At 32.2% G+C, this 27,115-nt stretch overlaps 1 protein-coding gene across 1 annotated transcript in view; it reads left to right on the top strand.

The window, feature by feature from the left end:
* LOC141494158 (uncharacterized) overlaps nucleotides 1–27,115 on the top strand; it is a 70,866-nt gene that overhangs the window by 16,862 nt on the left and 26,889 nt on the right. Inside the window, exons 2-7 of the mRNA XM_074195284.1 lie at nucleotides 4,298–4,412; nucleotides 4,562–4,735; nucleotides 10,830–10,936; nucleotides 15,076–15,213; nucleotides 16,116–16,246; nucleotides 20,428–20,457. Of these exons, the coding sequence (XP_074051385.1) occupies nucleotides 4,298–4,412; nucleotides 4,562–4,735; nucleotides 10,830–10,936; nucleotides 15,076–15,213; nucleotides 16,116–16,246; nucleotides 20,428–20,457 (695 nt within the window). The remainder of the gene's footprint in view (nucleotides 1–4,297; nucleotides 4,413–4,561; nucleotides 4,736–10,829; nucleotides 10,937–15,075; nucleotides 15,214–16,115; nucleotides 16,247–20,427; nucleotides 20,458–27,115) is intronic.

The following is a 27,115-nucleotide window of genomic DNA, read 5'->3' as shown; positions in this document are numbered from 1 at the left end:
GAACCCCTAGCAGCGAAAATGGTTTCCAAGCTTTCTGTTTTCCTTCCAATCTGGGAAGCATGGGTTTTATCAGTGCAAAGCCTTTTTTAAATTTTAAACAAATAAAATAATCTGATTCTTGTCTTGTCATAAATTTCTCCTCTTTCCATAGATAATTTGTTAATCTATTAATTGGTCTATGGTATTGCCCTTTATGTATCAATCCTGTACTGATTTTGATCATATTTGGTGTAGGGTGAGATATGGGTCTATGTCAAGTTTTTGCCAAACTATTTTCCAGTTTTCCCAACAATTTTTGCAAAGTAATGAATTCTTATCCCAGAAACTATTGTCTCTTTCCCACATAATTTACCCCACCGATTTACTACTCTATTTCTTAACCAGTAACAGAGAGTTTTGATGAATGATGCTTTATAACATAATGTTAGACCTGGTATGGCTAAATTACCTTCCTTTTTAATTAATTTCCTTAACATTCTTGACCTTTCATTTCTCCATATGAATTTGTTACTGTTTTTTCTAGTTCACTAAAGTAATTTTTTGGAAGTTTGAATTGGTATGGTGCTAAATACGTAATTTGATTGGGAGAATTGTCAACTTTATTATATTAGCTTGGTCTACCCATGAGCAATTGATATTTGCACAGTTATTTAGATCTGATTATATTTGTATGAAAAGTGTTTTATAGTTGTTTTCATAAAGTTTCTGAGTCTGCGTTAGCAGAGGGACTCCCAAGTATTTTATGTTTTCTGAAATTATTTTAAATAGAATTTCTCTTTCTATCTCTTGCTGCTTGTTAGTAATATTTAGAAATGCTAAAGATTTATGTGAGTTTATTTTATAACTTGAGAATTTGCTAAAGTTAATTTTTTCCAGTAGTTTTTTGGATGATTTTCTACAGTTCTCTAAGTATGCCATCATATAATCTGCAAAGAGTGAAAGTTTTGTTCCTTCATTACCAATTCTGGAGGCATCTGGGTGGTGCAGTGTATAGAGAACCAACCCTGGAGTCAGGAGGACCTGAATTCAAATCCAGCCTCAGACATTTAATAATTGTCTGGCTGTGTGACTTTGGGCAAGTCACTCTTAACCCCATTGCCTTAAATAAATTTTAAAGAAAGAAATTCATTACCAATTCTGATTCCTTCAATTTCCTTTTTTTTCTCTTATTGCTAAGGCTAGCATTTCTAATGCAGTATTGAATAATCATGGTGATAATGGGCAGCCTTGTTTCACCCCTGATCTTATGGGGAATGCTTACCTATTACATATAATGCTTATTGTTAGTTTTAGATAGATACTGCTTTTCAATTTAAGGAACAATCCATTTATTCCTATGCTCTCTAGTGTTTTTAGTTGGATTGGGTGCTGTATTTTGTCAACTTTTTCAGCATCTATTAAAATAATCATATGATTTCTGTTAGCTTTGTTTTTGATTTGGTAAATAATGCTGATAGTTTTCCTAATATTGAACCAACCTTACATTCCTGGTATAAGTCCTGCTTGATCATAGTGTATTATCCTAGTAATCACTGTAATTGATTTCCTAATATTTTACTTAAAATTTTTGCATCCATATTCATTAGAGAAATTGGTTTATAATTTTCTTTCTCTGTTTTGACTCTTCTTGGTTTAAGTGTCAGCAGTGATACCTAACTTTTTGTAATTACTTTCCTAATATTTTATTTAAAATTTTTGCATCTGTATTCATTAGGGAAGTTGGTCTGTAATTTGCAACCATGTTCATTAGGGAAATTAGTCTATAATTTCCTTTCTCTGCTTTGTCTCTTCTTGGTTTAGAAATCAGCACCATGTTGCTGACATAGAAGGAATTTGGCAGACTCCTTCAGCTATTTTTTCAAATCATTTATTTAGAATTGGAAACAATCCTTCCTTGAATGTTTGGTAGAATTCATTTGTGAATCCATTTGGCTCTGGAGATTTTTCCTCAGGGAGGTCATTTGATGGCTTATTGAATTTTTTTCTGACATAGGGTTATTTCAAAATTTAATTTCCAGGGTAGCTAGGTGGTGCAGTGGATAGAATACCACCCTAGAATTCAAATCTGGACTTAGACACTTAATACTGACTTAGCTGTGTGACCTTGGGAAAGTTGTTTAACTCCATTGCCTTGCAAAAAAAAAAAGAATTTAATTTCCTCTTCTTTTAAACTGGGCAATTTATATTTTTCAAAATCTTCATCCATTTCACCTAGATTATCAAATATATTGACATATATTTGGGGAAAATAGTTTCTAAATTATTACTTTAATTTCCTCATTGGTGGTGATTTCACCTTTTTCCATTTTTGATACTAGTAATTTGATGGTTTACTTCTTAATTTTTTTAATCAAGTTAACCAAAGATTTATCAATTTTATTGTCTTTTTCATAAAACTACCTCTTGGTTTTATATGTCAGTTCAGTAGTTTTCTTTCCTTAGATTTTTAATTTTGCCTTTAATTTTCAGAATTTCTAATTTGGTATTTAATTGGGGATTTTTAATTTGTTATTTCTCTAGGTTTTTTTAGTTGCATGCTCAGGTCATTGATCTCATCTTTCTCCATTTTATTCATATAAGTATTTAGAGATATAATATATCCCCTAACAACTGCCTTGATGGTATCACATAAGTTGTAGTATGTTGTCTCTTTATAGACAAAATCTTACATGAAATTATTAGTTCTATTATTGTTTGATCCACCCATTCTTTAAAATTGACTCATTTAGTTTCCAATTAGTTTTAGGTCAATCTCTCCAAGACCCTTTATTGCACATGGTTTTTATTATATCACAGTCTGAAAAATATTCATTATTTCTGCCATTCTGCATTTGATTATGAAGTTTTTATACCCTAATTCATGGTCAGTTTTTGTGTAGGTGCCACATACCTCAAGAAGGGATATTCCTTTCTTTCACCATTCAGTTTTCTCCAGAGGTCTATCTAAGTTTTCTTACATTCTATTCTGCTCCTTAATTTACTTCTTGTTATTTTATGGTTAGATTGATCTAATTCTGAGAAAGGAAAGTTATGGTCCCTCAGCAGTGGAGTTTTGCTGCCTATGTCTTCCTGTAACTCATTTAGCTTCTCTTTCATGAATTTGGATGCTATGCTGCTTGGTGCATACATGTTTAGTATTGAAATTATTTCATCATCTATGGTACTTTCTTGGAAGATATTGTTTCCTTATCTCTTTTAATGAGATCTGCTTTTGCAAATGCTTTGTCTGAGATAAGGATTGCCACCCCTGCTTTTTTTTCAGTTCAACTGAAGCTTAATATATTCTACTCCAGACTTACCTTTATTGTGTGTCTCTCTTTCCTTTTCAATTTTTTTCTTTTAAGTAGAATATTGTAGGAATCTGGTTTTTAATTCACTCTGCTATCTACTTCTGGTTTTAGGAGAGTTCATTTAGTTCACATTTGGTTATAATTTCTAACTCTTTATTGCCCTCCATTCTGTTTCCCTTCCATTTATATTTTTTCCTTTCCTTTCCCCTTATCCTTTCTCCACAGTGTTTTGCCTCTTAATACCACCTCCCTCAATGTGTTTCTTCCTTTTATTCACTCCCCTCCCTTTTCTTTCCCCTTTCCCTTGCCTCCCTTATTTCATTCCCCCTTCCCTCCTCCACTTTCCCATTCTATAACACTTGAAAAGTTAGATAAATTTCTAAACACAACTGAGTGTGTGTGATTTAATCCCTCTTTGAGCCAAATCTGATGAAAGTATGATTCAGGTGGTTCTCACTTCCTCCTTCTTTTGCAAAAGGTAATATGGTTCCAATAATTTCAAAGGTCAAACAGTGGGAATTAATGTGATTATGTATATGAAAGGGAGTCTGGGCCTCCTAGCTTTACCATAGTAGGAAACTTTTCAGGCAGTGAAAGCACTATTATGCCTATATCTATTTAGAAAGAATAGTCAACTGTCAGATAAAAGAATAAAAGGACACCAGTCTTCTAAAAGTATAAAAAGCAAATATAATAATAGTTTACCTTTCTTCATGATCTACTTCATTTTAAACTTTATCATCTGGACTACGGAATAGGATACTTGTTAAGGTATGCATCTTCTCTAGTAATTTTGTCCATCATATAGCCAGCAATATGAGCTAATACATATTTTATATTTCTTCAGATTACCATAGTGGCAATTTATCTTTATTTTGGCAGTGAGTTACAGTTCAGGTAAAAGAATAATATTGCATTTTGTTAGAAAATAAACTAACAAGTAATTGTACAATTTTGATAGTTGTAATACCTTATCAAACAATGACATAGTTCTCTTCTTTCTTTAGGACACCTCTACATCTAGCATGTGCTAATGGATATCCAGATGTTGTATCTCTTTTGGTAGAGAGAAAGTGCCAACTAAACATTCGTGACAATGACAATAGAACTCCTTTAATTAAGGTATGCACTAGTTAGTTCTCTTGATCCACGAAATATGTTTTGATTTTTTTCTTTAAGAAAAAAGGCTTTGCTTGTTTAAATATCGCTAATGATGTTTTAGTATACTGAATTTTATACTACAATATTATCTCTTTTTGTTACATTGACAGGCAGTGCAATGTCAACAGGAGGAATGTGTTACTATCCTGCTTGATCATGGTGCAGACCCTCATCTTGGAGACAGCAAAAACAACACTGCACTTCATTATTCTGCCTCTGGTCAGAATATGGCCATAGTTGCAAAGCTACTTAAGCATAAAAGTGAGATTGAGGCAAAAAACAAGGTAGAAGCCCACCTCTTGTATATTAAAATATCTTTATGAGCTTTAATGTGTAATCAGGTAATGTCCAGTTCATATGTTTTATAATTCTAATCATGGAAACATTTTTTTTTAGGTTTTTGCAAGGCAAATGGGGTTAAGTGGCTTGCCCAAGGCCACACAGCTAGGTAATTTTAAGTGACTGAGGCCGGATTTGAACTCAGGTACTCCTGACTCCAGGCCCAGTGCTCTATCCACTACACCACCTAGCCACTCCATGAAGCATTTCTTTAATGAAAATAACTTTAAAAATTCTATAGTCAAAGATCATTGACCTTTGGAATTTTCTAATTGGTATGGGTAGAGGGGAACATGGAAAGATATTTATTCGCATTGGAAATCCTAAGGAGGAAACCCCTCCTGATTTGGACCAGGGCTTGCTCTGATTTAATCTTTTATCAAGGATTCTTTTTTTTAATATAGGAGGTTTAGGATCTTCTGTTTCTTCTTTTTTAATTTTAATTTTATTTTTTCACAATTACTATTAAAGGTAGATTTCAATTATATTTTATTTTATTTGCCCCCAGTTAAATGTAAAAATGAGTTTTAACGATCATTTTTAAAATATTAAGTACCAAATCCTCTTCCTTCTTCCCACCAAGTTATGTAATATTGGTTTAAAAATGTGTAGTAATGCAAAACACTTCCAAAATTGTCATGATGTGAAAATAAATATAAATGTACACCTGCCAAAAAACATCAAAAATAATTTTAAAAAGTAGGTTTCAATCTGTAGTCAGACACCATCACCTCTTTTGGGGGGATGAATAGGCATTCTTTATCAAAAGTTCTTTAGAGTTGTCTTGGGTTACAGCAATACTTAGAAAAGAGAAGTCATTTCATCTTACAATATTGTTGTTTCTTTGTATTCTGTACATTTCCTTTTGTATCTGCTCATATATGTCTTTTCAGGTTTAATTGAAAGCATCCTGCCCATCCTTTTGTACATCAGAATAGAGTTCTGTCATAATGACATACTCCAATTCAGCCATTCCCTCAATTTCTAGTTCCTTGTCATCAGCAAAGAGCTGCTATAAATATCCTTCCTGTTTGCCATCTCTTCTCATATATACATGGCTAGGTCAAAGGGTATGCGTGACTTTAGAATGCTTTGGGCATAGTTTCAAATTACTCAACTCATCCAACATTACATTAATGTCTCCTCATTTGTCATTTTCCCTTTCTGGTCTATGAGCCAAGCTAATAGATATAAATTGATACCTCAGACATGTTCTAATTTACATTTCTCCAATCAAAAATAACTTAGGACATTTTAATATGGCCATAGATAGCATTGATAATCTCAAAAATTGTTCATATCTTTAGATCATTTATCAATTGGGAAATGCCTCATAATTTTATTATGAAAAATGAGATCTTTATTAGAGAAATATGTTTCAATATTTTCCCCCACTTATTATTGTGTTTCCCTCCATCCTATCCAACCATTTATTCTATTTTCTCTCTCTCTCTCTCTCTCTCTCTCTCTCTCTCTCTCTCTCTCTCTCTCTCTCTCTCTCTCTCTCTCTCCTTTCACCCTGTCCCTCCTCAAGTGTTGCTGCTGACTTCCCCCTGCCCCAATCCTCCCTCCTACTATTACACCCCCCTTTTTCATACCCCCTTCTACTTACTCTAAAGTAAGATATATTTCTATAACCCTTGAAAGTATTTGTTATTCCCTCTCTGAGCCAATTTTGAAGAGTATAAGACTCATTCATACCCTCTCACATCCCCACTCTTGCACTTCAAAAGCTTTCATATGAAATAACTTACCCACTGTATCTCCCCTTTTCCCATTCTCCCAGTATCTTTCTCTCTCACCCTTTAAGTCCATCTTTTTAATACATTTTCCCTTCATGTGCAACTCCCATCTATGCCCTGTCTCATATACATACATATATGTGTATGTGTGTATATATATATATATATATATATATTCCTTTTAATTGCACTAATAAGTGAGGAATTTCACGAGTTATCAGTATCATCTTTCTGTGCAGAAATATTAACAGTTCAACATCATTAAGACCCTTATGGTTACCTTTCTTGCTTGCCTTTTTATGCTTCACTTAAGAATCATATTTGAAAATCATATTTTCTGTTCAGCTTCTGACCTTATCATCAGAAAATTTTGAGATTCCCCTGTTTCATTCAATGCCCATCTTTCTCCTTGAAAGTGTATGCTCGGGGCGGCTAAGTGGCGCAGTGGATAGAGCACCGGCCCTGGAGTCAGGAGTACCTGGGTTCAAATCAGACCTCAGACACTTAATATTTACCTAGCCGTGTGGCCTTGGGCAAGCCACTTAACCCCATTGCCTTTAAAAATAAAAAAAAAAAAAGACAGTGTATGCTCAATTTTGAGGATAGCTATGCTTGGTCATCATACAAACTCTTTTGTTTTCTGGAATATCATATTCTAAGCCCTACAGTCCCTTAATGTAGAAGCTACTAAATTTTGTGTGGCTCCAGGATAATTGAAATGTTTCCTTCTGGCTGCTTGAAATATTTTTTCCTTGTCATGTGAGCTCTGAACTTTGGTTATATAGTCTTAGGAGTTTTCATTTTGACATCTCTTGTGTTGGATGCCTTCAATTTTTATTTTGCTTTCTGCTTCTAGAATATCAAGGCAGTTTTCTTTGGTAATTTCTGGAAAGATGAAGTCCAGTTTCTCTCTTTGGTCATGACTTTTTTTTTTAAATTTACAATTTAAATTTAAAATTTTTAAAAATTATTTCTCTTGAATCTATTTTCTTTTTTTAAGTTTTTTTTTTGTTTGTTTTGCAAGGCAATGGGGTTAAGTGGCTTGCCCAAGGCCATACAGTTAGGTAATTATTAAGAGTCTGAGGCCGGATTTGAACTCAGGTACTCCTGATTCCAGGGCCGGTGCTCTATCCATTGTACTGCCTAGCCACCCCCAAATCTATTTTCCAAGTTAGTTGTTTTTCCAATGTGGTGTTTCACATTGTTTTCTCCCTTCTTCATAGAACTGAATGGCAAACTGTTACTTGCTCTCCTAATTGACTTATCATTCTTTATGTTTTAATCATGTACCCATTTCAACCTTATCTCCATATAGGGTGTGAGAATGTTGCTCTTTGCCTAGTTTCTGCCATATTATTTTCCAGTTTTTCCAATAGTTTTTGCCAAATTGTGAGTTTTTATCCCAGAAGGTGGAGTCTTAAGGCTTAAACAGTAGCATACTATTGTCATTTACTATTGTTTCATTTGTACCTTTCCTATTCCATTGATCACAATTTTCATTTCATAGCTAGAATCAAAGAGGTTTTTGTTGTTTTGTTTTTTGTAAGGCAATGGGGTTGTGACTTGCCCAAGATCACACAGTGTGGTAATTATTAAGTATTTGAGATTGGATTTGAATTCAGGTCTTCCTGACTTCAGGGCTATGATCTAGCCCACTGCACTATCCTGATCAAAATGTTTTAATGACTACCACTTTATAATATTGTTTTCGATTCAGCTAGGCCACCTTCTTTTGCAATTTTTTCCTTAATTATCTTAATATTCTTGACTCTTTTTTCTTCCAGAAGAGTTTTTTCCCTATTTTTCCTAGGTCGATAAAATATTTTTGGTGGTTGATTATTATAAGTACTTTAGCGTAGGCAGAATTGACAATTTTATTATATTAGCTAGGCTTATCCATTTGAACAATTGACATTTTTTCCAGTTGTTTAAATCTGACTTTTTTGCATGTGAAAAGTGTTTTGTAATTGTGTTCATATAGTTTCTTGGCAGGCAGATTCATAAGTATTTTATATTTTGTATAGTTATTTTGAATTTCTCTTTCTATCAATTACTGCTGGACTTTGTTGATAATATATGAAAATGTTTGATAATTTAGGTGGATTGCCTTCTTTATATTCTACATCTTTGCTGAAGCTGTTAAGTGTTTCAAGTTGTTTTTTATTTGATATTCTAAGCTTCTCTAAGTATAATGTCACATCATCTACAGGGAAGGAGAGTTTTGTTTCTTCATGAACTATTCTTATTCCTTCAAAGTCTTTTCCTTTTCTTTGCTACTGCTAACATCTAATACAATATTGTACAATAGTGGTGATAATCTTGGATCTTAAGTGTGTCTTAACCTGGGATCTATCGACTTCAAAAGCAATAACTTTATAATTATTTCAACAGTTAACTTCCTTTGCATTCTATGTATTTTAGGTACTTTAAAAACATTATCTTGTAAAGGAGTCCATGACACAAAAAAGTTAAGAAACACTGTCTTACTTATAATGGAAAATGCCATCCAAATCCAAAGAAAGAATTTTGGAGTCTGAATGCAGATTAAAGCATACTCTTTTCACTTTTAAAAATTTGATATTTTAAATTTTTTCTTTCTCATGGTTTTATCCCTTTGTTCTGGTTCTTACTTCACAATATGATCAATACAGAAATACATTTAACATATTTGTACAAGTAAAACCTATATTGGGTCATTTGCTGTTTTGTGGAGAGGGCCAGAGAAGTGAGTGAGAAAAATGTGGAACGCATTATGTTACAAACATGAATAATGAAAGTTATCTTAACATTTAATTGGAAAGAAAAGGAAATTCTGTCTTTGGAAGTGTGCTGGAATACTGAAAAGTTAGGTGACTTCCCAGGGTCACTCAGTCAGTTTATATCTGTGTCAGTAGCAGGCTTTGAATCCAGGTCTTACTGACTTTGAGTTTAGCTCTCTATTTAATTCTATCACAGCTGTCTCTCAGAATTTTCTTTCCATAACATATTAGATCTTCTCTCTCGAAGGCAATTGTTCCTCTAAATCTTTGCTTACAATGTTTTTTCTACATTATTTACCTTTATGATAACATGATGTTACTTTGTCATGTTACAATGTCATAATTAAATTTAAAAATTTTTCCTACTAAGTTTAAAACTACAAAATCACTTAATTTTTATTTTTTTTATTTTTTTAGATTTTCTTTTTTTTAGTTTTTGCAAGGCAATGAGGTTAAGTGGCTTGCCCAAGGCCACATGGCTAGGTAATTATTAAGTGTCTGAAGCCAGATTTGAACTCAGGTACTCCTGACTCCAAGGCCAGTGCTCTATCCACTATGCCACCTAGCCATTTTTAGATTTTTTTAGATTTTTCAAGGCAATGGGCTTAAGTGGCTTGCCTAAGGCCACACGGCTAGGTAATTATTAAGTGTCTGAAGCCAGATTTGAACTCAGGTACTCCTGACTCCAAGGCCAGTGCTCTATCTACTGTACCACCTAGCCACCCCAAAATCACTTAATTTTTACATGAACAAATTCTTAAGGGTATGTGGATTTTTTTTCCTTTTTACCTAAAGACTAGACATTTCCTTTCTTGAATTACAGATTAGTGTATGGTTTTTAATAATAGATTTATCTTAGTCACTGCTACTTGAAGAGAGATAAAACGTAAAATATACATAAGAAGGGTTGGGAAAAAAGGGAAAATTCCAGGAGAATGACTTTCTTCTAGATTTAACTATCTCAAGATAAGACTGTTTAGTTCTAAGACTGATTGTACACACCTGGAGAACTTGTCAACTTCAAAAGTGACTAGGTTATAGCTTTAGCTTGGCAGAGTTCTGAGGAATTAAGATTGCCTGTCTGCAGACATTGATTGGTCATGAAATGAAGCTCATTAATGCATATGAAGCAATCTCATAGAGATCCTGGTTTTCTACCTCCTGATCACAGATTAATAGCTGGAAGGAATCCCAAAGATGATTGTTTTATTCAGTTGTTTTATATATGAGGAAATTTAGATCCAGAGATGTGGAATAGTTTGCTTAGGGTCACACAGGTTATGGTTGTTGCTGTTGGTCCTTCATTTTTGAAGAAGACCATGACATCAGGGAAGGGATGCCATGGCATACAAGTGAATTAGATTTAAATGAGGGAGGGTTGCCTTGGTCTTCTCATTTCAAATTTCCTTAACATGTCATTAACAAGTTCACAAGAGGTCCATAAATGTTAACTGAATTGAAGTGTATATATATATGTATGTATGTATGTATGTATAATACTTCCATACCATAACAATGTCTTTTATTTGATTTTACAGGATGGTTATACACCACTTTTGGTTTCAGTCACAGAAAATAACCAAGCTATGGTAGAATTTTTATTAAAGAATGGAGCTAATGTGAATGCCATGGATAAGACTAAACGGTACATTAATTAATACTTGAGATTAAAAAGAAAAGATTCTAGTGGAATAAGAATTTAAGTCACAGAACACATAATGAATGACAATGATTGAAGTTGTTGGGATTGAATCATTGGGAAAGGGTGAAACTGTTCAACTATTGAAAGAAAAACTATTATTTATGACTGCAACAGAGAAAACAGTTATAGGTATGCCAACCACCATTTATTGGTGATTACTATTAGAAGTTTTCTTAATTTTTTGTTACTAATATTATCTTATAGAAATTTTGTATTCTTAGCATTTAGTTGATTCATTTTATGAAATAATCTTATCACCCATGTTAATTGTAATATGTGGGTTTTGTTCCTTTCTCCTTTGAAGTCCCTTAAGATAATGCATATTAATAAATATGAATAAAAATAAGAATAATCTGATGAAATAATTTGATGGAACAATGATCATGCCACTAATTCAGATTTTAATTTTTTAATCTCCCCTTATCCTACATGATTTTTGTCCTTATTCCTTAAATTATTCATAGAAGGTCCAGGAAACATCCTGAAGATTTCTGCTGGTTCCTATAATATTTGATGACCTGTGCATCACCAGTGCTCTCTGGCTTTTATTTTCTTCTTTGGAGTGGGGATTTTTGCAAGGCAATGAGGTTAAGTGACTTGACCAAAGTCACATAACTAAATAATTATTCAGTGTCTGATGCTGGATTTGAACTCAGCCCTCCTGACTCAAGGAACAGTGCTATATCCACTGTGCCACCTAGCTTCCTCAGCTGTTATTTTTAATACAAGATTTAGCCGACCTCTTTTTCTGTTCATACATGTCTTTCATGATGCCACTCAAACTACTTATTACATCAAAGTCCTTATTGCCTGAACCTACTCATACTTACCATATATATCTCCATGACCTTTGAAATTATGTGCAATTTTCATTGTTCTAATAACTTTTTTTTTGTTTTGGGATTTTTAAAAATTTACTGGGGCCAACTAGCATTTCTGAGAGAATATTGTTGTCTATAAAATGAGCTTTTGTCACAGTTGGATCTTTGAAAGTGTTGTGTACTTTCTCAAATGAAATTCAATTGGATCTCCTTTTCCCAATAATTTGTAACTTAGTGAATGCATTGTTCTTTTTAGTACCTTTACAGCCAACAATGTGCATGTCTCTCTCTCTCTCTCTCTCTCTCTCTCTCTCTCTCTCTCAATATATACATACATCTACAAAATCATAGATAGACCAATTGCAGGTTGCCCTTTGAAACACACCTTGGAAACTTGGAAATATTTACTTGTCCTGTTTTTCAGTATGGATTCTTAGACTATTCCCTTTATACTGTTTGGATCTCATTGAGGAATACTAACTTTATTTTTAATAGTATCTTGTTTTTTCTCAATTGCAAGTCAAGACAATTATTAGCATTTATTTTCACAAGATTTGAATTCCAAATTTTTATCCCTCCCCTCTTCCAAAAATGGTAGACTTCTTATCAGGAAAAACATATTTTCATATTGGACACAGTTGTGAATGAAGAAACAGGAAAAAGGGAAAACACAAAAATAATAAGGTAAATAAAATTAGTCTTTGATCTAAATTCAGAATTCATTATTTCATTGAATGTAGGGAGTGGGGAGGAATAGCATTTTCTATGCTGAGTCCTTTATACTTGTCTTGAATCATGGTTTTTCTGAGAAGAGCTGAATCATTCATAGCTCATTGTGGTTGCTGATACTATGTACAATATTTTCTTAGTTCTACTCATTTCACTATGTGTGTCAATAAATACAAATCTTTTCAAGTTTTTCTGAAATCTACCTGTTCATCATTTCTTATTGCATAATAGTGTTCCTTTACAATTTCATACCATAACTTGATCAGTCAATCTTCAATTGATGGGTATCCCTTCAATTTCTAATATTTTGGCACATGTCGGTTCCTTTCCCTTCTTTATGATCCCTTTGGATATATAGAGCTAGTGGTGGAATTCTTGCATCAAAGGGTTTGCAGTTTGGTTGAATAAGTTCACAGTCCACCAATAGTGAATTACTGTCCTAATTTTTCCATAATCTCTCCAACATTTATCATTTCCCTTTTTTTGTCACATTAGACAATTTGATAGGTTGTATCTCAGGTGTTTCACAGTTTACTTTGTATTTCTCTAATAAAATGTGATTTAGGGTCCTTCTTCATATGCTTATAGGTAATTGTGATTTTCTTCATCTGAAAAATTTCTAGTCATTTCCTTTGACCATAGATTGGGGCTTGTATTTTTTAAATTTTGTCTCAGTTCTCTGTATATTTGAGAAATGTGACCTTTATCAGAGACATTTGCTGTGAAGATTATTTCACAGTTTTGTGCTTTCCTTATAATCTTTTATTTCATTGGTTACAAAAGATCTTTAATTTAATATGATAAAAATTATCCATTTTTACATTATTTAATATTCTTTATTTCTTGTTTGGATACTAATTCTTTCCTTCCCCTTAGATCTGACAGGGAAACAATTCTTTACTCTTCTAATCTGCTCATGATATCACTTTTTATATTTAAATCATGCACCCAGTTTGACCTTATCTTGTTACAGTAACAAGATGTTTTTCTGCACTTCATTCTTATTCTTTTGTTTTTCAGTTTTCCCAACAGTTTTTAACAAATAGTGAGTTTCTTAACTGAAAGACTAGGGTCTTTGAGCTTATCAAGCACTAGATCACTATGGTCATTGACTACTGTGTCTTGTATACCTTACTCTCTTCCACTGATCCATCATGCTATTTCATAGCCAGAACCAAATAGTTTTGATGATTACTGTTTTGTAATATAGTTTGAGATCTGATATTGTTAGGTCACTTTCCTTTGTGGCTTCTTTTTCATTAATTCCCTGAATATTCTTAATCTTTTGATCTTTCAGATGAATTTTATTATTTTTTCCAACTATCAAATAATTATTTGATTGACATGGAACTGAATAAGTAAATATTTCCTAATGATTGATTTAATTTTTTCAGAGTTGAATATGGTAGAATTGTGGTCATTTACTGTTTACTCCTCCATCATGGTTCCTGGAACAGAAATTAACTAAAATAATATTAACTAGTAATATGAAAGTTTATGAGTCCATCAGTTTCAATTTCTCTCATATCCCCTATTTCCCACCAAATATACTTAACTGGTTCTTTTTGGGGCCTTTCTTTATATTTGGTATAGGATAGTTAGGTTCAAGGAAAAAAAGTTTAAACAGAGTAAATATTTCTACTTCTGGAAAGAGTTTATTGATATTTCAAAATACCTTTAAATTATCCAAGAAAAGTAATTATTCATGATTTCACCAGTGAGCACTAATTCAGTGTTTAACAGAGTCATCACTAAGTAGTCAATAATACTTCAGGCAGAAAGCCCATGAATCATTCAGCATATGCTTCAGCAGGTGTTTTATCAATATGGATATTCCCTCTACTAGTGCAGCTCATAGTCATACAACATCTTAATAAACTGCCTTTCAGAGTTAATGGGTTGTTTCCACATCCACTGAAACTAGCTTTTTGATGATCAACATTTCATTACTTCCATAGGGTTATCTTTAAACAACAGAATTCATTACTGTATTCTTATTCAAAGACTTTCCTGTTTGTTAAGACCTAAAACAACTTGTTCTGCATAGCCTTTTGACAACCAGTGGTGACCTCCATAACATGATAGAGCATTGGAATAGGAATTTAATGGATTGCCAAGATTATTTCTAATCTAATAATTTTCAAAGAGCCTCAGCTTTACTAAATGAGTGGAAACTCTGTGTAGAGTTGGTAGCTGAACTTCCTTAATTGTTGCACACAAATGGTTTCAACATGTTCTTTGCTTGTCTTATTATAAATCTTTATATTTGACAGGCCCTACTAAAACTCTAATGGGACCAAAAAAACCCCAAAACAAAACAAAAAAACAAAAACAAACATAAAAGTCTTTCCTACATTTCCGGCCTTAATTGCAATTTGTTATGCTATCCATATGTAACACTAAGTATTCATGTTCCACATGCATAGTAACACTAAAGAATGTGAAGTATTCTTTTATTGAAAATCAAGAAACATCAGATTAAATGGGAATTATTTATATTCTTAAATGCAACTTGTTTCTTTGTTATTGTAGAACAGCCCTCATGATCGCTGTCAGTGGTGCCCCAACAGACATAGTCAGTCTTCTTCTTAAATATTCTGCTGATCTCCTTTGCCAAGATAAATATGGATGGACAGCTGAAGAATATGCTATTGTCAGTGGTTTTCCTATGTAAGTACTAACATAATTCTAATTATCTTTATAGAACTGTATTTAAAATAGTTTTTCTTCCCACCAATTGAGACTGAGTGAGACTTTCAAAGTAAATTAATAGAATAACCCCCTGGAAAGCATCCTTAAGGGCACTAAGAAGAAACTGGCAAATTTAAGTCACTCAATTCAGTAGTACATATTCAAGAGACAGCATACCAGGTAGATCAGGTAATGTGAGATTGCAGTTTGCAGAATTAATAATAATGATGATTATTATAATAAATTTTTAATACTTCTTTAAGGTTTTTCAATATCTGACATACATTTTATTATTTGAGATTCACAAAAGATAAATAATTTATATCTGATTTAAAGAGGCAGTTTTTTTGAGGGTTTCTTGGATTTTTCCTTTTTTAATCTTTGTTGACACCTCTTAATTATAATAGACTTAAAATAGTTTTAGGGAAAAATTGCCATATGTCTTGGATGCCTTCACATGAATAATAATTTTAAAAGAATCAATCATAAATAGTTAATAGTTAACATTAGAATTTACAGAAGTAGAAGAAAGAGTGCTCAATTTGGAGTCAAGGGACTTGAGGAGAGATGAACCTTTCACTTCATATGGCCAATTGTTACCTTTTTGGGGTTTCAGTTACTTAATCTATAAAATAAAGAGGTAATGTAAATTATCAAAAAAGATCTTTTCACTTCTAACCCCACAATTCTACAGAATTGTGACTGAAGACAAGTATATTACATCTAGATTTAATAATTATTCTCTGCAGTCTTTATCACCAAAAATTATTTATTGTTTTGATAATCTAGTTTTGATTTGAGACACACAAAGACCTTGTGCATATAATTTTTATCTTGTTTGATGTAGACTTATTATATTTTATGTTTTATTTTTCACACAGTCATCGTCAACTTATTAATGAATGTGCAGTAGAGAGAGAACTTAATCAATCCTTGTCAACCCTACCTAGCAGTGCAAACAAGGCTTCTGCTACTGGATCTTTTTTGGATGAACCTGCCATGGAAAAAGAAGGTAGGACTGATTAACCCAAAAAGAAATAGTTAATTTAAAAATAATGAAAGAGAAATCTTAAAATTCATATATACTTTTTAAACTTCCATTTTATATTTTAAAGCTATAGGAACTGGTTTATTTTTGGTTAGTTACTTCATCATCCTTATAGGTTCACTATCCTGAAACTGTTTAGTAAAAACAGTTTCAAGTCAATGTGGGTTATTATTATCTGCTTTAGCCAAACATTTCTTTCTTTGCAATAATAATAATTTTCAACTTTCAGTATGATTCTAAATATAGTTAACCAAATTATATGAAAATTTTAACTCTTCTAAAATGTATCATGTTTAGAAATATTATTTGTTTCTCATTTCTGAATATGGGAAAATGAATAATCCATTTAAGGACCCCTTATAATTGTAGCATGTGCACACACACAAATCCTCCACATACATGGACAGATGGACTGATCTGGTATGTGAATATCAAAAGACAAATAGTAGGACATCACAATCATTTTTCTTTTGGGGGGATATACATAAATCTTTTAGCCAAGCTTTGGGAAATATAAACACTTTAAGTGTTTCCAAAATTTTTAAATGTTCATCTTTATAGAACTGTATTTAAAATAGTTCATAGATACTAAAGATACTAAAGAGTATAAAAAAAGTCACAAGAGTTAGGGGGAGAGAGACTACTGACCAGGCTAATTTATGATATCTTTCACAAAACTAGCAAAATATCCACTTGTGCAATGTGTACCTTACAAAAGATTGAATTTGTTGATTAAACACATTTCATTAATGCATGTTTAAATATGTTTCTGTTTATAAAAAAAGAGTTAGGGGGACCCAAGAATAGAGGAGCAAGTTTGAAAGATAATGCAGGTTTTATAAATATTGGCATATATCCAACTTTAACATCCCCTTAGCAAAACTTGAGTACCTTCTGATTCAGGCAATTAAACTTCAGAAGAGACCATTTTCTAACTTAACTCCTAGCATTTAATTCTTCCATTTGAAACATTTGGAATCTTAATTATCTGGGCTGGTAATAATAAATTCATATCCTATTTATAATATATATTTTTTTCAAATCAATTTTTCCATGATCTAGTGAGAAAGATAGCTGTGGTACTCTGGTTACTCCCATTTGGTGAAAGTAAGAAACAAAAGGCTTTAGATGATTTTCTTATGCTCTCATAGCTAAAAAGAAATTTATCATGTACTTTTTAAACTACTGTACATTACACTATATTTCAGAAAGAGGGTTGAATTATGTAAACCTTTCCATAGAAGAATAAGAAATCACAATGCTTGAAAAAATTTTAGTTTTAATTATCTTTCTACTGCCTAGGAATGTCCTTTTCCAGTAAAATATTTTAAATGTCTATAATTAGTCAGGTGACAACTGAATCTCATTTTTTCTCATTTTATTCATTTGCAAAATATTTTATCTCTAGCTATATACATAAAATTGATCTGACTATCATATAAGGGAAAAAAGTATTGAAGTTCTAATCTTCAATAAGTATTTATTTTTATCATGTAAACTGCATACAAAAAATTTTAAGCACAATCTTTTTTAAATCCCTAATTAATTTCAATAAAAATAATTATATTAAGACTTTAACTGTTAAGAAAATGTAATAGTCTAGAACACTGAATTAAATATAAGTACAATAGGACAGCATGATATATTAGTGATAAAACTATTTATAAATCTATTCAAGTAAGATATCTATATGTCAACACTGAATTTATGAAATATATAGTAAGGAATAATATTTTGTATTCAAGACAAAATTCTAGTTTATATGTTAATGTATTAATGCTAATGTTTTAAAAGATTAAAAGAGTTAGGTATATGAATAAGAACAAAAATTCATTATAATGATTTGATATTTTAAAATATATTTGCTTTCCTTCAAATACTCAACTTCCACCATAAGACATTTATTTGTTCCTCCTTATTTTCTGTTGATCAAAAAATTGTTAAAATTCATTTGATGGGTAAGTATAGTAGTAATGACATCACAAGTCATTATTAGACTCAAAATTGGTGAAGAATGAATGTGTTGAAGGCCTGGTCATGGGGCTATTAGTCCTTTTTTGTTCCCTGGAACCAACATCTTTATTTCTTGCCATTACTTCTTGCATCCCTTTGTACAAAATAATTGTGAAGAACTCAATTCTGTTAAAAGATATATATATATATATATATATATATATATATATATATATACATATATGTTTTACATATAGATACAAATTACATGTTTTTGCATGTATATGCACATACATATATGTATATACATATATACACATATATATGACTATTCTGGTACTTTAGGATTGAGCACTCTCTAGTTATTCTATTGATTACTTTGATATTTTAATTCAGGATTATAGTAGAAAAGCCACTATTTATCCAAAATTTTTTAATGTGTTATTTTGTCTTCCTGCACAAATCATCATGGATAATGCCATGAACCACTAAGTGACAAATGCCAAAGAGTAAAAGATATTCTTCTCAACTGAGATAGTGCTATAGTGTAGATAGGTAACCCACAGAATTTAGCACCATGTTGTATTGTCCTGACTCAGTAACTATATAGCTCTTTCATCTCTTTGAATCTCAATGTCCTTTTGTTTCTATTTACAAATATATGATGAAATCTGAAATTCTATCTATTGTAGAACATATCTCTGTGATAAATAATTTTAATATAATTTATTAGAATTAATTTTTCTATTCAGAATGTGAATATTTCAGTTACAATGAAATTCATCATCTATTGCCCACCTCCCTCAGAAAATATTTGGTACCACATTAATACTAGTCTATAGCATGACAAACAAATCCTCCTTTAATTGTGCATTTTATAATTTCAAAGACTTCTTTGACTTGTCTTCTTCATAAGTGCATGCAAAATTTTAATTCATAATTGGCAATTTCTTTAGGTCATAAATAGCCAACCTATTACACAGTTTAAATCACTTGAAATAATAATACATGCAAGTTAAGAAATTCATTATAATTTACAATAAAGCATAATCTAGCTATTTTTTTAAAAGTCACTTTCCTTTCCAATTAATTCTCATATTTGTACATTTCCTCCCTTGAATCCAAAGTTTTGAATAAATATTTCATAACATATTGAATAAGAAAATCTATATTTAAAGTCAAAAAGTGATGTTATTGTCCTATCATTTTGACTGCTATTTAACTCTAATTTTTCAATTAAATTATTTTCCCATATACTAAGCCATAGACATAATACTTTTGTCAGTCCTAACATCCTGCCTTCTAGATCACTTTCCTCCACCAGTACAATAATTTTACCAGGACTTACCAGGGCAATTGAAACATCTCTATCCTACATAATGAAGAAAGTTCTATTCCTTATTTGCTTTTGGAGAGGGAATCTTTGAACTGATTCTTAACATTCTTAACATGTTTCACAAAAGATACTAAAAACTACTATCAAATCTGAGTCTTCAGTTTCTTATAAAATATTTTTTTTGTTTTTCCAACTACATGTAATGGTAATTTTTACTAAATGTGTTTTTTGGCAAGCTTTTGAGTTTTATATTTTTTTTCCTCTCTCTTCCCTTTCCCCTTCACTGACAGAAAGCAATTTAATATAGACTCTTCATTTATAACCATGCTAAACATAGATCCATATTGATCATGCTGTGAAAGAAGAATCAGATACAAAAGGAAGAAAGAAAACATTAGAAGAAAAAAATTTACATATACATAAGAAAACTTTTAAATATTGAAGATAGTAAGCTTTGTTTTTTATTTAAACTCCACAGTTCCTTCTCTGGATATGGAGGGTATTTTCCATCACAAGTCATCTAATAATTGACTTTGATTATTGTACTACTGAAATGAAAAAGTCCTTCATGGTTGATCATCACCCCATGATGCTGTTAGTGTGTATAATGTACTTCTGGTTATACTCATTTCATTCAACATCAATTCATGCAAGTCTTTCCAGGTTTTTCTGAAATCCTTTTGCTCATTTTTTCTGATGGAACAGTAGTGTTCTATCACATACATATACACTTTGGTCATCCATTCCCCAATTTATGGCATCCCCTCAATTTCCAGTTCTTTGACAATACAAAAAAAAGCTGCTATGAATATTTTCGTACTTATGTGATTTCTACCCTTTTTCATGATCTCTTTAGGCTATAGAGCCAGTATTGCTGGATCAAAGGGTATGTACATTTTACTGCCCTTTGGCATAATTCCAAATTGCTTTCCAGAAAGTTTGGATCAGTTCAAAACCCCACCAACAATGCATTAGTGTTCCAATCTTCCCACATCCTTTCCAACATTGGCCAGTCTGAGAAGCTTTATCTCATCTGAGAATTGCTTTTCCATATCCTTGATCCTTTATCAGTTGGGGAAATGACTGTTTTTTAGAAATTAAACTCCCTTTTCTGTATAGTTTAGAAATAAGTACTTTATCAGTAACACTAGCTTTAGAATTGTTTCCCAACTTACTGCATTTCTTTTAATCTTGGTTGCACTGGTTTTTAAAGCTTTTTAATTTAAAGTAATCAAAATTGCCCAGTTTGGTTTTTTTTATCATGTTCCCTATCTCTTCTTTGGTAATAAACTGCACCCCTTTACATGGATCTGACAAGTAAACTATTCCTTATTCTTTTAATTGGCTTACAATGTTACTTCATGTCTAAATACATACCCATTTTGACTTTATCTTAGGGTGTGAGATGTTGGTCTATGCCTAGTTTCTATCATATTTTCATCTAATTTTTCCCAGAAGTTTTTAACAAAGAGTGAATTTTTATCCCAGATGCTTGAATCTTTGAATTTTTTCAAACAGTAGAAGACCAAAGTCATTGACTGCTGTCCCTTTTGCATTTAATCTATTCCACTGATCTACCATTTTTTTTCTTAGCCAGTACTAAACAGTTTAGATGACTTAAGCTTTAAAATATAATTTTAGATCTGGTATGGCTAGGCCATCTTCATTTTCAGTTTTTTTTTAATTATTTCCCTTATATTCTTGACCTTTTGTTGCTCCATATGAATTTAGTTACCATTTTTTCTAGCTCACCAAAGTAATGTTTGGGAAGTTTGGTTGGTATTAAATAAGTAATTTAATTTAGGTAGAATTTTCATTTTTATTATATTAATAGCCTACTTGTGAGCAATTAACATTTGCTCAGTTATTTACATCTGATTTCATCTGTGTGAAAAGTGTTTTTTAATTGCTGTTATAAAGTTTCTGGGTCTGCCTTGGCAGGTACACTCCCAATTAGTTTATGCTGTCTGAAGTTGTTTTGAATGGGATTTCTCTTTCTATCTTTCCTAATATATAGAAATGCTGCATATTTATGTGAGTTTATATTATATTCCTGAGTCTTATTGTTTCCAGTAGTTTTTAAGATGATTTTTCTAGGGTTCTCTATGTATGCCATTATCATCTACAAAGATTGAGAGTTTTGTTTCTTCATTACCAATTCTAATTCTTTCAATGTCTTTTCCTTCTATTATTGCTAAAGTTAACATTTCTAATACAATATTTAATAGTAGCGATAATGGGCACCCTTTTTCACCCCGATCTTTTTGGGAATACTTCTAGCTTATTGACAATTCAATACTGCTTTATGATGGTTTTAGATAGATACTGCTTATTTTAAAGAACATTCCATGTATTCTTATGCTCTCTAGTGTTTTTAATAGGGCTAGGTGCTATATTTTATGAAAAGCTTTGTCAGCGTCTATTGAGATAATCATATGATTTCTGTTAGGTTTGTTGTTAATCAGTCAACTATGTTGAGAGTTTTTCTAATATTGAAACAACCCTGCATTCCTGGTATTACTTGATCATAATATATTAACCTAGTGATAATTTGCTATAATCACTTTGCTAATATTTCATTTGAAATTGTTGCATACATATTCATTAGGGAAATTGGTCTATAAATTGCATTGTCTGTCTTGACTTGTACTGTTTTAAGTATCAGCATCATAATGATATTATAGAAGGAACTTGGCAGAACTTCTTGTCCTTTTTTTAAAAATGGTTTATATAGAATTGGAACTAATTTTTCCATGAATGTTTGGTAGAATTCACTTGTGAATCCATCTGATCCTGGAGATTTTTTCTTAGGGAGTTCATTGATGGCTCACATTGATGGTTCTTTTTTCTGAGATGAGGTAAAGTATTTAACTTTCTCTTAACTTGGCAATTTATATGTTTTAAAATATCTGTTTCACTTACATTATAAATTTATTGGCATACAGTTGGGCAAAATAGTTCCAAATTATTACTATAATTTCCTCATTTGTGATAAATTCACTTTTTTCATTTTTGATCTTCTGTCTTTTTTAAATTAAATTAACCAAAAGTTTTTTTCTATTTTATTGGTATTTTTAATAAAACCAACTCTTGACTTTATTTTTTAGCTCAATAATTTTCTTACCTTTGATTTTATTAATCTCATCTTCAATTTTCAGAAGTTCTAATTTGATATTTAATTGAGAATTTTTAATTTATTCTTTAACTTTTTAGTTGTACATTCTGTTCATTGATCTCCTCTTTATTTTATTCATATAAGCATTTGGAGATATATTTCCCCTAAAAACTACCTTGACTGTATCCCATAAGTTTTGGTAACTTATCTCTTTATTGATAATGTCTTGGATGAAATCATTTATTCGATTATTTCTTGTTTGATCTCATTATTTAAAATGTTTATTTAGTTTCTAATAAGTTTGATGTCGCTCTTCATAGCCTTGTCTCTATTGACAATGTCTTGGATGAAATCATTTATTCTATTATTTTTTTGCTTGATCTCATTATTTAAAATGTTTATTTAGTTTCTAATAAGTTTTATGTAGCTCTTCATAGCCTTTTTTGCACATGATTTTTATTGCATAATGATCTGAAAAGGATGCATTGCATATTTCTACCCTTCTGCATTTGAATATGAACTATTTATGCCTTAATACAGTCAGTTTTTGTGTAGGTGTCAGGTACTGCAGAAAAAATATATATTTCTTTCTATTCCCACTCAATTTTCTCTGGAGGGTCTATCATATCTAAGTTTTTTTTTTTAACATTCTCTTCACTTCCTCAACTATGTTATTGTTAATTTATCATTAGGATTTTTTTAATTCTGAGAGAAGGAGGTTGAGGTCCTCAACTAGTAGAGTTTTGCTCTCTGTGTCTTTCTGTGTCTCATTTAGCTTCTTCTCTAAGAATATGGATGCAATACTGCTTGGTGCATACATGTTTAGTATTGAAATTACTTCACTGTCTATGGTACCATTTAGGAAGAAGTAGTTTCCTGCCTTATCTCTTTTAATGAGATCTATTTTTGCAACTGTTTTATCTTAATTAAGAATTTCTATCTCTGCTTTTTTTTTCACTTCAACTGAAGCATAATATGTTCTGCTCTAGTCTTTTACCTTTATTCTATGTGAGTCTTTCTACTTCAAATGTGTTTCTTGTAAGCAGCATATTGGAAGTTTCTGATTTTTAATTCACCCTGCTATCTACTTCCATTTCATGGGAGAGTTCATCCCATATTGTCCTCCATGCTATCTCCCTTCCATTTGTATTTTTCACCTTCTTTCTTCTTTCCAGTGTTTTGCTTCTGAATACTACCTCCCTCAATATATTTCTTCCTCCTTTCTATCCACCATCCTCCCATTTTGTTACCTTTTCCCTTTCCCCCTTCTTCTCTCTCTCCCTTCTAACACTTCTTCCTTCCCTCCCCTCTTTTCCTCTCATAATACTTGAAAGGTAAGATAAATTTCTAAACTCAACTGAGTTTAAATGTTAATCCCTCTTTGAGCAAAATCTGATGAGATTAAGGTTCAGGGTTTCCCACCTCTTTTCTTCTTTCCTTTTATTGCCATAGGTTCTATACCTCTTTATGCAATGTAATTTAATTTACCCCATTCAACCTCCCTCCTTCCTCCTGTCTCTTTATAGCCCCCTCCATTTTTTAATGAAATATTAAGTCATTCCTTTGAAACCATGGACATATCAAGCATGGACATATCAGCCCAACTATATTCCCTCTAATAGAGCTATAATTTTCAAAAGTTTATAAGAATCTCCCACCCAAGTATGGATGTAACCAATTTAATGTTATTGAATAGCAATCTTTTCCCAATATTTACCTTTTCAAGTCTCTTGTGTGTACTGTTTGGATAGCAAATATTTAGTTTACCTCAGATCTTTTTTTTTGGTTTTTGCAAGGCAAATGGGGTTAAGTGGCTTGCCCAAGGCCACACAGCTAGGTTTTTATTAAGTGTCTGAGGCAGGATTTGAACCCAGGTACTCCTGATTTCAGGGCTGGTGCTTTATCCACTGCGTCACTTAGCCCCCCCCCCCCTCTCAGATCTTTTCATCAAGAAAGTTTGAAAGTACACCTATTTCATTACATGTTCATCCTTTCCCCTGAAAGAGAAGGCTCAGTTTTGCTAGATAGATGATTCTTAGTTATAATCCTAGATTCACTCTTCCAGGCCCTTAGATCCTTTAAAATTCATGTAATCCTGACTGTGCAGGATTGAGTTGCTTCTTTCTGGCTGCCTTCAGGATTTTCTCCTTGATCAGATAATTCTGGAGTTTAGTTACAATATTCCTTGGTGTTTTCATTTTGGGATCCCTTTCTGTAGGTGTTCAATAGATTCTTTCAATGAGCATTTTGCCCTCTGGTACTAGGATATATCAGGGCAGTTCTCCTTAGCAATATCTTGAAGAATGGATTCCAGGTTCTAAGTTTATTCAAGGGTTTCAAGTAGTCCTATCATTCTTGTATTGTCTCTCCAATTAATTTTCCATGTCATTTGGTTTACCAGTGAGATATTTTACATTTTCTATTTTTTGTTGTTTTTTTGATTTTGTTGAACAGATTCTTAGTGTTTCATTCAGTTATTAGCTTCCACTAATCCAAATGTGTTTTTCAGAGAGATATTTACTCCATTTAGCTTTTGCATCTTCTTTCCCATTTGATCAGTTCTATTTTTAAAGTAGTTGTTACCTTTTTTTTCACATTTGCCCAATTGTGTTTCTGTGGGAGTTATTTTCTTTGTCCAATTGAATTTTTTTTAGGTTTTTGAAAGGCAATGGGCTTGCCCAAGGCCACACAGCTAGGTAATTATTAAGTGTCTGAGGCAGGATTTGAACTCAGGTACTCCTGACTCCAGGGCCGGTGCTCTATCCACTGTGCCACCTAGCCACCCTTGGGACAGCTTTCTTTATGACACACTAAGAAGACTTTCCCTCCCACAGCCAAACTTTTGCTCCTACCTCTGGAGTTTTCAGGTTTGTCCCCTGCTTCACTGCTTCCTGTGACTGGGTCTCTGCTCTATGCCCAAATTCCCTTGTTATAGGCCTTGCTAAAAGATGTTCCCCTCTGATCTTTTTGTGTTCTGTCAAAGCAAAAATCTGTTAAGAGTCTTGAGTCTTGTCAGTTCTGAGGGAAAGTCAGCAGAGCTTAAAACAGTGCCATCCTGACCAGAAGTCAGAGTCTTCAGTTTCTACACTAGAACTGAGCCACTATATTCACAGTCTGTTTAGGATAGGGCTGATGATACAATGCTGTGTGCTAAGCAGTTGGAAATTATTTCATTATGCTTAATATTTTAAATTAAAAGAACACTATACCAGGCACACTATATCAGAAAGAACATAGATTGAAGTCAGAGAATTTGGTTTCCAATTCCACCCCTTATACTTTCCAAGTAAATGTGGGCAAACCAATTGACATTGCTCAGTGGTAGTCCGTTCTAGGTTGGAAAAGAGAGTCTCTCAGAGACCTAGTAGCTCAAAATTTATGATAATAAATTTTATTGTTAAAAAAATGAATCAGCAATAAAATGAAAAGTGAGTTTTAGCACCTCATACATGATTGAAATTTTTTGAAATGAACAAATATATGTAGGTATTTTTAGTTGTGAAATTCTTATTTTTTTCTGTATTTTATCCTCTTTTATTAATAAAAATAGTAACATTCAAATAGTGTTTTAACTTTTAAATATATTTATTTATTTTGAATTTTACAATTTTCCCTCTAATCTCATTGCCCTCCCCTCACCCCCCACAGAAGGTAGTCTGTTAGACTTTTAATTGTTTCCATGGTATACACTGCTCTAAAATGAATGTGATGAGAGAGAAATCATATACTTAAGGAAGAAAAATAAAGTATAAGAGATAGCAAAATTACATAATAAGGTAACAGTTGCTTTTTTAAAATTAAAGTTAATAGTCTTTGGTCTTTGTTCAAACTCCACAATTCTTTCACTGGATAGAGATGGTATTCTCCACTGCAAATAACCTAGAATTGTGCCTGATTGTTTTACTGATGGAATAAGCAAGTCCATTAAGGTTGACATCACCCCCACATTGCTGTTAGGGAGTATAATATTTTTCTGATTCTGCTCATCTTGCTCAATATCAATTCATGCAAATCCTTCTAGGCTTACCTGAATTCCCATCCCTCCTGGTTTCTAATAGAACAATAGTGTTCCATCACATACATATACCACACTTTATTAAACCATTCCCCAGTTGAAGGACATTCCCTCAATTTCCAATTCTTTGCCACTACAAACAGGGCTGCTATGAATATTTTGTACGAGTGATGTTGTTACCCTTTATTATAATCACTTTGGGTATAGACCCAGTAGTGGTATTGCTAGATGAAAAGGTATGCTCAATTTTGTTGCCCTTTCAGCTGAATTCCAAATTACTCTCCAGAAAAGTTGGATGAGTTCACAGCTCCACTGAAAATGTATTAGTGTCCCATTGTCCTTTCTGGTCATATTGGCCAGTCTGAGAACTGTGAGGTGGTACCTCAGAGATGCTTTAATTTGCATTTCTCTAAT

This window comes from Macrotis lagotis, chromosome 7 (assembly GCF_037893015.1).
Source record: "Macrotis lagotis isolate mMagLag1 chromosome 7, bilby.v1.9.chrom.fasta, whole genome shotgun sequence".
In the NCBI taxonomy this organism is placed as follows: Eukaryota; Metazoa; Chordata; class Mammalia; order Peramelemorphia; family Peramelidae; genus Macrotis; species Macrotis lagotis.
The sequence above is the reverse complement of the archived record's forward strand: the minus strand, read 5'-3'. Positions and strand labels throughout refer to the sequence as shown.